The sequence below is a fragment of the Oncorhynchus keta genome, chromosome 1, assembly GCF_023373465.1.
Source record: "Oncorhynchus keta strain PuntledgeMale-10-30-2019 chromosome 1, Oket_V2, whole genome shotgun sequence".
Taxonomy (NCBI): Eukaryota; Metazoa; Chordata; class Actinopteri; order Salmoniformes; family Salmonidae; genus Oncorhynchus; species Oncorhynchus keta.
Genome location: NC_068421.1, coordinates 21624280 through 21637701, shown reverse-complemented (window position 1 = coordinate 21637701; position 13422 = coordinate 21624280). Strand labels below are relative to the sequence as shown.

Below are 13422 nucleotides of genomic sequence, written 5' to 3'. Positions count from 1 at the left end.
TTGTGGACCGGATGTATCAATGTGAAGCATCCGCTTAGCGTTTCCACTCACTACCAAATATGGTAGAGAGAGAAAGCCCACTGGCTGGCAGTGGGAGAAAATGGAACGAGATGGATTTTACACACACACAGAGGCTTTCCATAAACAAAATATGCATATGTATGCAAGAACGCGCCAATAGAATCTCTCTAGCTTGTGCTTGGCTCTGCCTACTTCCTTGCTTGTTCTGCCCACTATGACTAATTTGTTCCCATTGTAAACGACAGGCTGTGGTCTATCTTGGTTTAGTTATGAAAATCTTTGACAAAGCTAGGCCTCTCTTAATTCTCATTGGCGAACACTGAACTCTGGTTATGGGTTATACGTTAGACTCTCCTATACCACTTTGCCCAACATGTTATACCCCAGAGGTTGTAAGTAAACCCTTTTTAAGGGGATATAACTTGTATCGTAATTATAGGACTGTGAAACCCATAGCCGAATGGCTTCAGACTAAGCATTTCTCACTGGAATTGGCTGCTTACTGTAACGTCTGCTTCCAACTCACACCCTCAAACAAACACGTAGATCCCCCTGAACGCAGCTCACTCTCCAGATCCCTATCACCTGAATTCTGATCACCTATTCACACACCTGTATGTCATTATCACACATTATTTAGTTCAGTTATTTGTAAGGTATTGTTTGTATTGTGGCTTTCAGAGCTCTGGTTTTCCTGTGATTGTCTCCTGTGTATGATCATTTTTTGCCTACCTCACTAACAACGCCTTTTGCCTATTCCCTGCCTGTACTTTAGCCTATCGGATTTCCTGTGATCAATCTATTGCCTGATCTCCCGGACTACATTACTAGCCTTTTCCCTGCCTGTATTGGTGCACTTTTGGACCCCCTGTGTATGACCTTCTGCCTGCCCCTGGACCCAGCTACCTGCCTCCTCCTGTGTATGACCTTCTGCCTGCCCCTGGACCCATCTACCTGCCTCCTCCTGTGTATGACTTTCTGCCTGCCCCTGGACCCAGCTACCTGCCTCCTCCAGTGGTCCTTTGCAATAAACACCTGCTGCGCCCTGCGTTTGAAACGAGCTCTCTGTTCATTACACAAACATTTAACATAGCTTAGATTAGGGTATTTAATTCCTTTCAGACTCTCGAGGAGAGAGCGCAGGTATAAAATAATGACAGGCAGACTAACTAGATCACCAATTCAACACATAAATTGTAGCAGTTATCTTGCTAGCTAACTATAGCTAACTAAGTATTCATTTTGTTGTTGCATTTCCACCTGCACTGTAGAGCCTTCGATAGCTAAGTAATGGTAGGCCTAATGCTCTCAAGAGAGTATGTAATATATAATATAATATATGCCATTTAGCAGACGCTTTTATCCAAAGCGACTTACAGTCATGTGTGCATACATTCTACGTATGGGTGGTCCCGGGAATCGAACCCACTACCCTGGCGTTACAAGCGCCATGCTCTACCAACTGAGCTACAGAAGGACCATATGTGAGTTTAGGGAGGAGATAATTGCTTTTCTCTGCGATTGAAATCGATTAAAATCACTTGAATGGACTTAATTTTGGACTACAGGGGAGGGATAAAACAGTTATTGGCATGCTTGAAAAATGTATTGCTTTACAAAATAAATGTGTTATTTTCTCCTCTGATATGAGCCCACAAACAAAATCATCAATTTTCCTACAGTGCGTAACTATATCCAGTCATCATCAGTACAGATGTCAGAGTTTTTAGTTAAACTGAAAGATAACTTTGAAACAAGACTTGATGAGTTTAGTCTTCCCACAGAGGTGATGCAGTTTGTTAGGGACCCCGTTCTATGCTGATCAAGGGGGGAGACTTCTCTGCAAAAGCCAAACAGGTGCCGACGTCACATGATGAGGGTTCCCTCTACCTACAGTTCGTAGACATGTCTGTGGGCTGTGCAAAGCTTTGGACTGAGCATATTATTGCAGAATAATTCCCAAACATACAGGAGTAAATATTTTGTTTAATCTAAAATACAACAATATATAAACAATTCAACTAATGAATAATATGTGTGTAGATTGTGTGTGATCGAGTGTGAGAGTGCACGTTTAACTATACTTGTGGGGACCAAAAGTCCCCATAGAATAGTAAACTAATAGATATTTGACCAATTGGGGACATTTTGCCAAGTTTTAGGTATGATACAAAGGTTTCAGTGTATGTATAATACTCAAATAATGCTTGCAAACTACTTTGCTTTTCGCTTGGGTCTGTTTAATGTTGTTACTACTAGTCTACATAGCCAGCTAGCCTACTGTAGCCAACCTAGCCAGCTAGCCTATTGTAGGCAACCTAGCCAGCTAGCCTACTGTAGGCAACCTAGCCAGCTAGCCTATTGTAGGCAACCTAGACAGCTAGCCTATTGTAGACGACCTAGCCAGCTTGTGTTATGCTAACACATGTATTACAACGTGTTTGCTGTTTTAATGGCAAAACATTGCCGATTGGTGTTTATTTATCAATGGCAGTTTTGCAAATCTATCTGATATTATTTGATTGTTCATACAATGCATTTAGCTTGTGTTTATTTTGACTATGTAATATAGACCTAATAATTCATATAATATGTGTGTCTGAAAGGATTTGATTGGTAAGCATATTTTTCATAGAGAACCCTTCTGGTCAGGTATAATATATTTTATGAATGTACTTTTATGGATAATTGACATGCATTTAAAAAAAAAACTATACAAATATGCTAATATGTTAATGTTATGCAAATGCCTTAGGAGCCTCATTAAATATGTACACTGCAGTACCAAAACCCAGGTACAGGGGGCGCTCTCTGGATACACACTCACATACACTGTGACTGAAAAAAAACACCTTCTGGGGACTGAACCCAAATAATGAGATATTCATACTAGACATATTAGCATGCAATTTTCTATCAGTTACAATGGTCTGCCTGAACATGAACATGATTTTGTCCCCAGTTTGTCAAGACGTCCACACATGGAAGGTGTGCAAACAGTTCAATGTCCCCATAGGGTCAGCAAAACAAGAACACACACACATACACACACACACACACACACACACGGTGTGAACAAATTGTACCTGTATGAGTTCAGGTCTGAGGTTGATGGTGCAGAGCCAGTCTCCCAGTCGAGGGTAGCTGGCCAGGGCCTGGGTCCTCTGTCTCTCAGGCACTCTCTGCTTACACTGCAGCTGCTTACAGATGTACTTAGTCAGTTTCACCTGGAGGGGGTGACAACACAAATACAAGAGCGTTAAGACGCCGCTTGGTCTGAGCTCCAAAAATATTTTTGAAAAGTTCCGAAAATAACTGAAACACAGATGAGGCTTAGCAAAAGCATTATCTGATTGTTGTTATAACCAAGTAGAACAAAATGAGTGGATAATGAAACCTGCAGCACAACAAACAGTTGATCCTTTGCAAGCACAGTGTGTGGGAGTTTCATTTCATTTTAACAAAGGAGACTGACGACAAACTGACAACTGCGGGTGTGAAACCCACTGATGTTTGAGAACAAGCTGAACTGCATGGTGTTTCTTTCTTGTTATTTTCAGCATGAGGTCTGGTGTTCTATGCAAAATACCGGTGAGAAGCGAGACTTGAGCTCAGGCTGAGGAAATCCCCCTGTCGACTAAGAGTTAGAGTGGGCCGCAGTGAAGTGAGAGAAGAGAGAGAGAGAGAGAGAGAGAGAGAGAGAGAGGACAGAGAAATATATACAGTGGGGGGAAAAAGTATTTAGTCAGCCACCAATTGTGCAAGTTCTCCCACTTAAAAAGATGAGAGAGGCCTGTAATTTTCATCATAGGTACACTTCAACTATGACAGACAAAATGAGAAAAAAAATCCAGAAAATCACATTGTAGGATTTTTAATGAATTTATTTGAAAATTATGGTGGAAAATAAGTATTTGGTCAATAACAAAAGTTTATCTCAATACTTTGTTATATACCCTTTATTGGCAATGACAGAGGTCAAACGTTTTCTGTAAGTCTTCACAAGGTTTTCACACACTGTTGCTGGAGAGTTGTTATTAGCCTATTGTGAATGATATATTATCACTTGTCATGATGCCCAGCATGTGTGCAGTAAGGCAAGAAATGCATGCCTTTTCCCCCGACTTTTTCAAATCATAGTCACACACCTCATGTAGCCCACAGGCCTATATGTTTTGATAATGTTTGTATCTCAAATAAAGTGGCCAAATAACCTAAAAGTAAGCACATTAATCAGCTTTACAATGGATTTAAAACCTAACTGGCATACATACGCAGCATGTGAGTTTCAATTTTGGGGAAGATCATTTTCACCATAAAAATGCACCTTTTTAATAAAAGCATTACTTGCATAATCACATTTGCAGTCACTTTGAGAATGGTGTTTTCCCGCTAATGGAACATTTGCGCTTATAGCATACTTGCATGTGTGCATTGCTGCGCTTATAATGTGAAGAAATAGCCTTATAGTTTATTAACATTTTAAGCTAAATGTTCTGATCTGTTGTGTCAGCCTCAATGCTTAAAAAAGTAGTTTTGCTGCTAGTTGTATTAATTTGGGATCTTTCCTAAACCACAACTGTCCCAGACTATGTTTGGAATAATTCTTTCTCTCACAGAATAGGTCAACTTTTGTACTATGGGGGATAGTAGATTGACATAGGCTAGGCTTTTGCTGTTCGTTAAGCCTACTCATCTTGTTGACTGACAAAAAGTAAATGAGGACAGTTCTTCCAATATCTTCAATATTCACTTCAGAATTGGATAAGGACTCGCACAGTTGCATCCCCGATGTGTCTGTCTTCAATTGTAGTTTGTGAGAAAGACCCAATCACGTGACGGAGAGCCATTTGAGTGAAATGGGCTTTGGAGCACGCAGCCTGGAGAAGGGAATTATAATGATTCTATTCAGCCCAAGGGCACAATGGCCACTGGCCGCAAAAAACATGGATTTTTTTATGCGGCATTACGGCCACACAAAGGGGATGCCGCTGGGAAATTTGAGACATTATCAAATGCTTGTCAAATTGTGAATGAGAGACTGATGAAGTGTGTGCAGCCTCACAAAAAAACAAAGCAGAGCTCATGCCTTTTATGCAACTTTTTTCAAATTATCATTATAGTCGCAGACTTAGAATATATTAAAAATCAAAACATACAGCCCAATATTTGTATCACAACTAAAGTTACATAAAGAACTCTAAATTAAGCATTTCGGAGTACCTGTTTCTTTGTTAACTGCTCAACACAGAATAGCAACATGTGCGCACTCCCTCAAATCATTTTGAGAAAATATCCTTTCTATTTCATTCAGCTTTGTTCAATTGTATTCTTCATACTATAAAATAATATAATATAATGCCACAGAATTGTCTGCTAAATTAACTAGTGTAAATGTGTTTATGTTAATTAACAGTCAATTAACAGTTATTTGCTTGACAATCACCGGCTGACGAAATTTCATGACCGCCACAGCCCTAGCCAGGCGCATCAGGTTTGAACTGCAACGCTGCTGGGTTTTTCACAGGGGGGTGCAACTCAATATTAGGAAGGTGTTCTTAATGTTTTGTACACTCAGGCCTAAAAAGTAACAACTTTGTCTCAGAAGCACCTCAGTGGGCTCTTAAGAACATGAATGGAGAACGTTGATAAAGGAGAGAAAATGTCACTGTAGAATATTGATATGCACTACTACCTCCTAAACAGAGAAGGTGGGGATGGAGTGGCCAGTTCCAGTACATCCTTGACTGACTGGGTATTTAACAGTTCTCCCCTCAGAACAGCAAACAGCAAATAGTCCTCATTACATACAAACTCAGAGGAACACCGAGCTGCCTTTCTCATGGGGGCGTCGGCTTGTGCCACTGCCATGACAACCGAGCACCATGGAAACCCTGCAGCCACAGACAGCGGAACCCATATGTAAAAAATGCGATTATGGGAGATGCTGGGCTGGGGTCACAGAGAGGACTAGAGAGATCAGTTAGAGCAGGGATGGGCAACTTTGATGGGGTTAGGGGCCACAGTAAATCTGAATTTATTATGAGGGATGCAGTGGGGGGATCAATCCGGGGGCATCAAAAGGGGGAGCCAGTTGCCCATCCTTGAGTTAGATTATAGCAGAGTCAAGTTGTCCACCTTACCTTCGGACACCAGATCTCAGAAAGCAAGCTTTTACCTGGCAACCAGTGGACTGAACTGGACTCACATATACTGTACCTCTTATCCTTCTGTCCAGCCACAAGCATTACTTCTAGTCTTATCCCTCTGTCCAGCCACAAGCATTACTTCTAGTCTTATCCCTCTGTCCAGCCACAAGCATTACTTCTAGTCTTATCCCTCTGTCCAACCACAAGCATTACTTCTAGTCTTATCCCTCTGTCCAGCCACAAGCATTACTTCTAGTCTTATCCCTCTGTCCAGCCACAAGCATTACTTCTAGTCTTATCCCTCTGTCCAGCCACAAGCATTACTTCTAGTCTTATCCCTCTGTCCAGCTACAAGCATTACTTCTAGTCTTATCCCTCTGTCCAGCCACAAGCACTACTTCTAGTCTTATCCCTCTGTCCAGCTACAAGCATTACTTCTAGTCTTATCCCTCTGTCCAGCCACAAGCATTACTTCTAGTCTTATCCCCCTGTCCAGCCACAAACATTACTTCTAGTCTTATCCTTCTGTCCAGCTACAAGCATTACTTCTAGTCTTATCCTTCTGTCCAGCTACAAGCATTACTTCTAGTCTTCTCCTTCTGTCCAGCCACAAGCATTACTTCTAGTCTTATCCTTCTGTCCAGCCACAAGCATTACTTCTAGTCTTATCCTTCTGTCCAGCTACAAGCATTACTTCTAGTCTTATCCTTCTGTCCAGCTACAAGCATTACTTCTAGTCTTATCCTTCTGTCCAGCCACAAGCATTACTTCTAGTCTTATCCTTCTGTCCAGCTACAAGCATTACTTCTAGTCTTATCCCTCTGTCCAGCCACAAACATTACTTCTAGTCTTATCCCTCTGTCCAGCTACAAGCATTACTTCTAGTCTTATCCCTCTGTCCAGCCACAAGCATTACTTCTAGTCTTATCCCTCTGTCCAGCCACAAGCATTACTTCTAGTCTTATCCCTCTGTCCAGCCGCAAGCATTACTTCTAGTCTTATCCCTCTGTCCAGCTGCAAGCATTACTTCTAGTCTTATCCCTCTGTCCAGCTACAAGCATTACTTCTAGTCTTATCCCCCTGTCCAGCCACAAACATTACTTCTAGTCTTATCCTTCTGTCCAGCTACAAGCATTACTTCTAGTCTTATCCTTCTGTCCAGCTACAAGCATTACTTCTAGTCTTATCCTTCTGTCCAGCCACAAGCATTACTTCTAGTCTTATCCTTCTGTCCAGCCACAAGCATTACTTCTAGTCTTATCCTTCTGTCCAGCTACAAGCATTACTTCTAGTCTTATCCTTCTGTCCAGCTACAAGCATTACTTCTAGTCTTATCCTTCTGTCCAGCCACAAGCATTACTTCTAGTCTTATCCTTCTGTCCAGCTACAAGCATTACTTCTAATCGTATCCCTCTGTCCAGCCACAAGCATTACTTCTAATCGTATCCTTCTGTCCAGCCACAAGCATTACTTCTAATCGTATCCCTCTGTCCAGCCACAAGCTTTACTTCTAGTCTTATCCCTCTGTCCAGCCACAAGCATTACTTCTAATCGTATCCTTCTGTCCAGCCACAAGCATTACTTCTAATCGTATCCCTCTGTCCAGCCACAAGCTTTACTTCTAGTCTTATCCCTCTGTCCAGCCAGAAGTATTACTTCTGAAAGTAATACGTCTGCAGAATTTCAGTCAGGGTTTTAAGTATTTTGTTTTTTAAAAGCTGGATGTTTAGCTTATTTCAACCAAAAAGCTTTAAGTTAATGTTTAGGCTTTCATCTTTAGTCACTGTTGGTCCTGGTAGGTTTTAGAGAGCCTGGCCTAGTGGAACAGCATTAAAGTTTCATTAGCACTAGACCAGTCTGACGGAGGCTGTCTCTGAATGACCTCCTGTCTCTTTCCCTATCAGAGAATGGCCATGGCTGATTTGATGTACTTCACTGAGCGACTAGAGGAAACCAGGCGGTGTTGGTTTGCACCCTACAACGCCTGGCCTCGTTCCGCTGTGGCGCTCTTCGTTATTCACCGTCTTATCTGTCTCTCCATCTCCTAGATCTGTTACATGGCAGGCACAAGCAGCGAGGGGTAGGGCAGGCTGAGTGGGTCCATGGGGCAGACAGGCAGCACGTATCTGTGCCCACATGTTTTACCACAGTGTGTGGAACTAAATTGTGTTTATTGTGTGTGACAATGACCCAAGGAAGGGGCCTTTTCACAGAAAGAATAAAGGAGGTGGCCTTGGCTGCCAGTACTCAACCTTTGAATGTTAGTCTCTAAGTGGTCCTTCTGTAGCTCAGTTGGTAGAGCATGGCGCTTGTAACGCCAGGGTAGTGGGTTCGATTCCCGGGACCACCCATACGTAGAATGTATGCACACATGACTGTAAGTCGCTTTGGATAAAAGCGTCTGCTAAATGGCATATATTATTATTATTATTATTATTAAAGTACCAGACAACGCCTGTGTGGGGGAGGGACGGTACTGGTTCTCAAGATATCATTCTCAACCACTACCACAGTTCATTCCTCGAAGCTGACTTGTATATTGCAGTTATGAAAAATACCACAGTACGCAAATGGAAAGCATCACTTCTCCGTGTAAGTTTCCATCTATGGAAAAAACATTTGTGTGTCTTAGTTAAGGCAAAGGAAACAGTGATAGATGTGACAAAGAGAGCGAGCAAAAAGGTCAAGAAAGGAAGGAGAAATCAAACAAGACAAAGAGAAAGAGAGGTGGGGAGGGGAACGAGAGACAGATCGTTTGCAAAACCACATGGGAGTTTCCTGACACTACACGACCCATCATTTTGTAGTTCTGTTTCTTCCACTGACTGCACCGTAGCTGCTGCTTAGGATAATCGCCAAAATGATCAAACTAGCACTTCTATGATCTTCCCAAAATAGTGTGACAAGAGTCTCTAAAGTAAAAATCTCTGCAAAATGATAGTCATTTAATGAGTGTTTATTTAATGACAGGTTTCCCAGAAACAGACAATGTGGGCAGATAATATGGGCCATGTCCATCCCTGGGATGCCAGATCTGATTCCAGAGTAGAAGCTGACCACCGTGGCATTATTAGTTAGTGTATGGAAATCAGATGACGGCTGTTAGTTAGGTGTGGTCAGTCTGTAGATTTAACTTTCGACTGCAGGAGTCACAGGGCCCTGTAATAAGGTGCCAGTAGCACTAGGGATGTGACAGTCATGACATTTTGTCAGCCGTTGATTGTCATGCAAATAACTGCCAGCCTCAAGGTAAATGACCGTTAATTAACATAAACACGTTTAGCATCTCCTTGCTTCCTCGCATAGCCTGTAAGCCACTGATACAGATGTTTGGAACATCTATATTTTAAAAAGTCAAATTAAGAGCAATAAATCCATTTAATTTAGCCTACACCATCACAAAAAAATGTAGTCTATTTCAGAAGAACAGAATAGCATACTGTAAACTGTCTTCATGTTAGGCCCTGATCTGGCTATGCCATACATCTGTGGGCTACTCTAGTTATTTTAGCAGACAAGATTTGCTTATTGTTCCTGTGGCATTATTTGATATTATTTTGTAGTAAGAACAATACAATTGAACAAAGCTGAATAAAATAGAAAGGACATTTTCTCCAAAAGATTTCCAGGGAAGTGGAAAGTGCGCACATGCGGCTATGCTGTGTTGAGCGGTTGAGCTATTCTGTGTTAAACGCAACATGCAAACATGCTCAATGGGTGACATGTCTGATAACTATGCAGGCCATGGACAAACTGACCATTTAGGGGCTCCCGAGTGGCGCAGCGGTCTAATGCACTGCATCTCGGTGCTAGAAGTGTCACCCTGGTTCGATTCCAGGCTGTATCATAACTGGCTGTGATTGGGAGTCCCATGAGAGTTTTATCATAGCCCTTGATGTTTTTTGCGACTGCACTTGAAGAAACTTGAAAAGTTCTTGACATTTTCCAGATTGAATAACCTTCAAGTCTTAAAGTAATGATGGACTGTCGTTTCTCTTTGCTTATTTGAGCTGTTCTTGCCATTATATGGACTTTTACCAAATAGGGCTATCTTCTGTATACCACCCCTATCTTGTCAGAACACAACTGATTGGCTCAAACGCATTAAGAAGGAAAGAAATTCCACAAATTAACTTTTTACAAGGCACACCTGTTAATTGAAATGTATTTCAGGTGACTAGCTCATGAAGGTGGTTGAGAGAATGCCAAGAGTGTGCAAAGCTGTCATCAAGGCAAAGGGTGTCTACTTTGAAGAATCTCAAATATAAAATATATTTTGGTTTGTTTAACACTTTTTTGGTTACTACATGATTCTATATGTGTTATTTCATAGTTTTGAGGTCTTCACTATTATTCTACAATGTAGGAAATAGTCAAAGTAAAGAAAAACCCTTGAATGAGTAGGTGTGTCCAAACTTTTGACTGGTACTGTATACTAAATAATATACAGTGCAATCAGAAAGTATTCAGACCCCTTTTCCTATATTTTATTAAGTTACAGCCTGATTCTAAAATTGATTAAATTGTATTTTCCCTCATCAATCTACACACAATACCCCACAAAGAAAAAACAGGCTTTTACAAATTTTAGCAAATTGATTAAAAAAATAAGAAAATGTAAATATCACATTTACATTAGTATTCAGACCCTTTACTCTGTACTTTGTTGAAGCACCTTTGGCAGCGATTACAGCCTCGACTGTTCTTGGGTATGATGCTACAAGCTGGGCACACCTTGTATTTGGGGAGTTTCCCCCATTCTTCTCTGCAGATCCTCTCAAGCTCTGTCAGGTTGGATGGGGAGCGTCACTGCACAGCTATTTTCAGGTCTCTCCAGAGATGTTCGATCGAGTTGAAGTCCGGGCCCTGGTTGGGCCACTCAAGGACATTCAGAAACGTGTCCCAAAGTCACTCCTGCATTGTCTTGGCTGTGTGCTTAGGGTCGTTGTCCTCTTGGAAGGTGAACCTTCATCCCAGTCTGAAGTCCTGAGCACTCTGGAGCAGGTTTTCATCAATGATCTCACTGTACTTTGCTCCGTTCATCTTTCCCTCGATACTGACTAGTCTCCCAGTACCTGCCGCTCAAAAACATCCCCACAGCATGATGCTGCCACCACCATGCTTCACTGTAGGGATGGTGCTAGGTTTCCTCCAGACGTGAGGCTTGGCATTCAGTCCAAAGAGTTCCATCTTGGTTTCATCAGACCAGAGAATCTTGTTTCTCGTGGTCTGAGAGTCCTTTAGGTGCCTTTTGGCAAACTCCAAGCGGGTTGGGGTGGTAGCGGTTAGAGCGTTGGGCCAGTAACCAAAAGGTTGCTGGATCGAATCACTGAGCTGACATAGTAAAAATCTGTTGTTCTGCCCCTGAGCAAGGCAGTTAACCCACTGTTCTCCGGGCGCCGAAGACGGGGATGTCGATTACGGCAGCCCCCCTCACCTCTCTGATCCAGAGAGGTTGGGTTAAATGCCCCCTGACCAAGGTCACCGCACTGACCAAGGCCCTTCTCTGCCGATTGCTCAGTTTGGCCAGGTGACCAGTTCTAGGAAGAGTCTTGGTGGTTCCAAACTTCTTACATTTAAGAATGATGGAGGCCACTGTGTTCTTGGGGACCTTCTATGCTGCAGACATTTTTTGGTACCCTTCCCCAGATCTGTGCCTCGACACAATCCTGTCTCGGAGCTATACAGGCAATTCCTTCGACCACATGGCTTAGTTTTTGCTCTGACATGCACTGTCAACTGTGGGACCTTATATAGACAGGTGTGTGCCTTTCCAAATAAGGTCCAATCAATTGAATTTACCACAAGTGGACAACAATCATGTTGTAGAAACATCTCAAGGATGATCAATGGAAAAATGATGCACCTGAACTCAATTCGAGTCTCATAGCAAAGGGTCTGAACACCTATGTAAATTAGGTATTTCTGTTTTTGCAATTTCTAAAAAACGTTTTTTGCTTTGTCATTATGGGGTATTGTGTGTAGATTGAGGAGGGACATTTTTTTATTTAATCTATTTTAGAATAAGGCTGTAACGTAACAAAATGTGGAAAAAGTCAAGGCGCCGTATGCACTGTATGTGTGAAGTAACTTAAACTTAAACACTTAAACAGCACTAAGAAGACACTTTTCCCGGGGTTAATTTTCATGCTAGCCAGTTAGGCTACTCCGGTTATAAAGCGAAGCAATGTGCTTATTAATATTAGAAAAGTTGAGAAATAAATATAGTAGGCCTAGCCTATAGAAAGCTGATGGGATCCTCCCTTTTTTAACAGAGGCCACCCAAACTCTGTTTTCCCACCCTATTGCATAGCTTATAGAAATGTTGCGCAACATGTGCTCTCATAAAGTGTTTGATTTGATTTTCGATTGCATTTGCATTGTCAGAGTGATTAGAGGGACAATAGAGCCCTGAGTATCAGGCCATTAGCGACTGGCAGTTAGCAAGTTTGGTAGGCTGCTAATGACCATCAGCCAGTGCACAGTTTTGGAGAAGCCTAGTTACCATGACTAAACGGTCATGTGGAATATGACTGCGGTCATGACTAGTGAATGCTGGTGTGGTGGTAATATGGTCACCATAACAGCCCTAAGTAGCACCCAGGATTAACCTTGCTATACATTCAACATCACAGGCCTGTGAAGTTTACAAGGACAGCGACTTCAGTTTACGTGACCAATGACATGATTTTAAAAAGGTTACTTCCCTGGTTCACGAGCTGCACAGCTCAATCTTCTAAGACAGTGTTTTGGTTCAAACTATTCAAAGACAATCTTGTACACAAGAATGATCCTCTTCACACAATAATGACCTTATTGTTATGCAATTGCAGTACAGCTAATATGAGGAAGTTGAAAACCAGTCGGAAAGACGACACCACTTCTGCAATTACATAAGATTCATGTTTCAGGCAGCACCAAACATCTCTCCAATTCTTCCTCATCTGGTGTCCAGCAACGCTCAAGTCTAGCCTATCCCAACCCCCCACACACCTGTCCTGACGGACATAATATCTGCCCCTTGTGGTCAGAGTCCTTTATCCATCGCTTTATGACAATGACAGTGTAGAACAGTGCTGCTCATCTCCAATATCCAATGTAAACACAATACAGGCCGTTTACATGGACAGACCTGAGTAACCCAACTCCCCATGCAGCCACTTAGCTCAGGCCTGACCACCCTATACAGACAGACAGGCCTATTGTGGGTTCAAGATGAAAGGGGGGGTAGAGAATAAAACGAGGGAAAGGG

At 42.1% G+C, this 13422-nt stretch overlaps 1 protein-coding gene across 1 annotated transcript in view; it reads right to left on the bottom strand.

The window, feature by feature from the left end:
• LOC118380417 (kinase suppressor of Ras 1-like) overlaps nucleotides 1-13422 on the bottom strand; it is a 63852-nt gene that overhangs the window by 42860 nt on the left and 7570 nt on the right. Inside the window, exon 2 of the mRNA XM_052508569.1 lies at nucleotides 3108-3248. Coding sequence (XP_052364529.1) covers nucleotides 3108-3248 — 141 coding nt within the window. The remainder of the gene's footprint in view (nucleotides 1-3107; nucleotides 3249-13422) is intronic.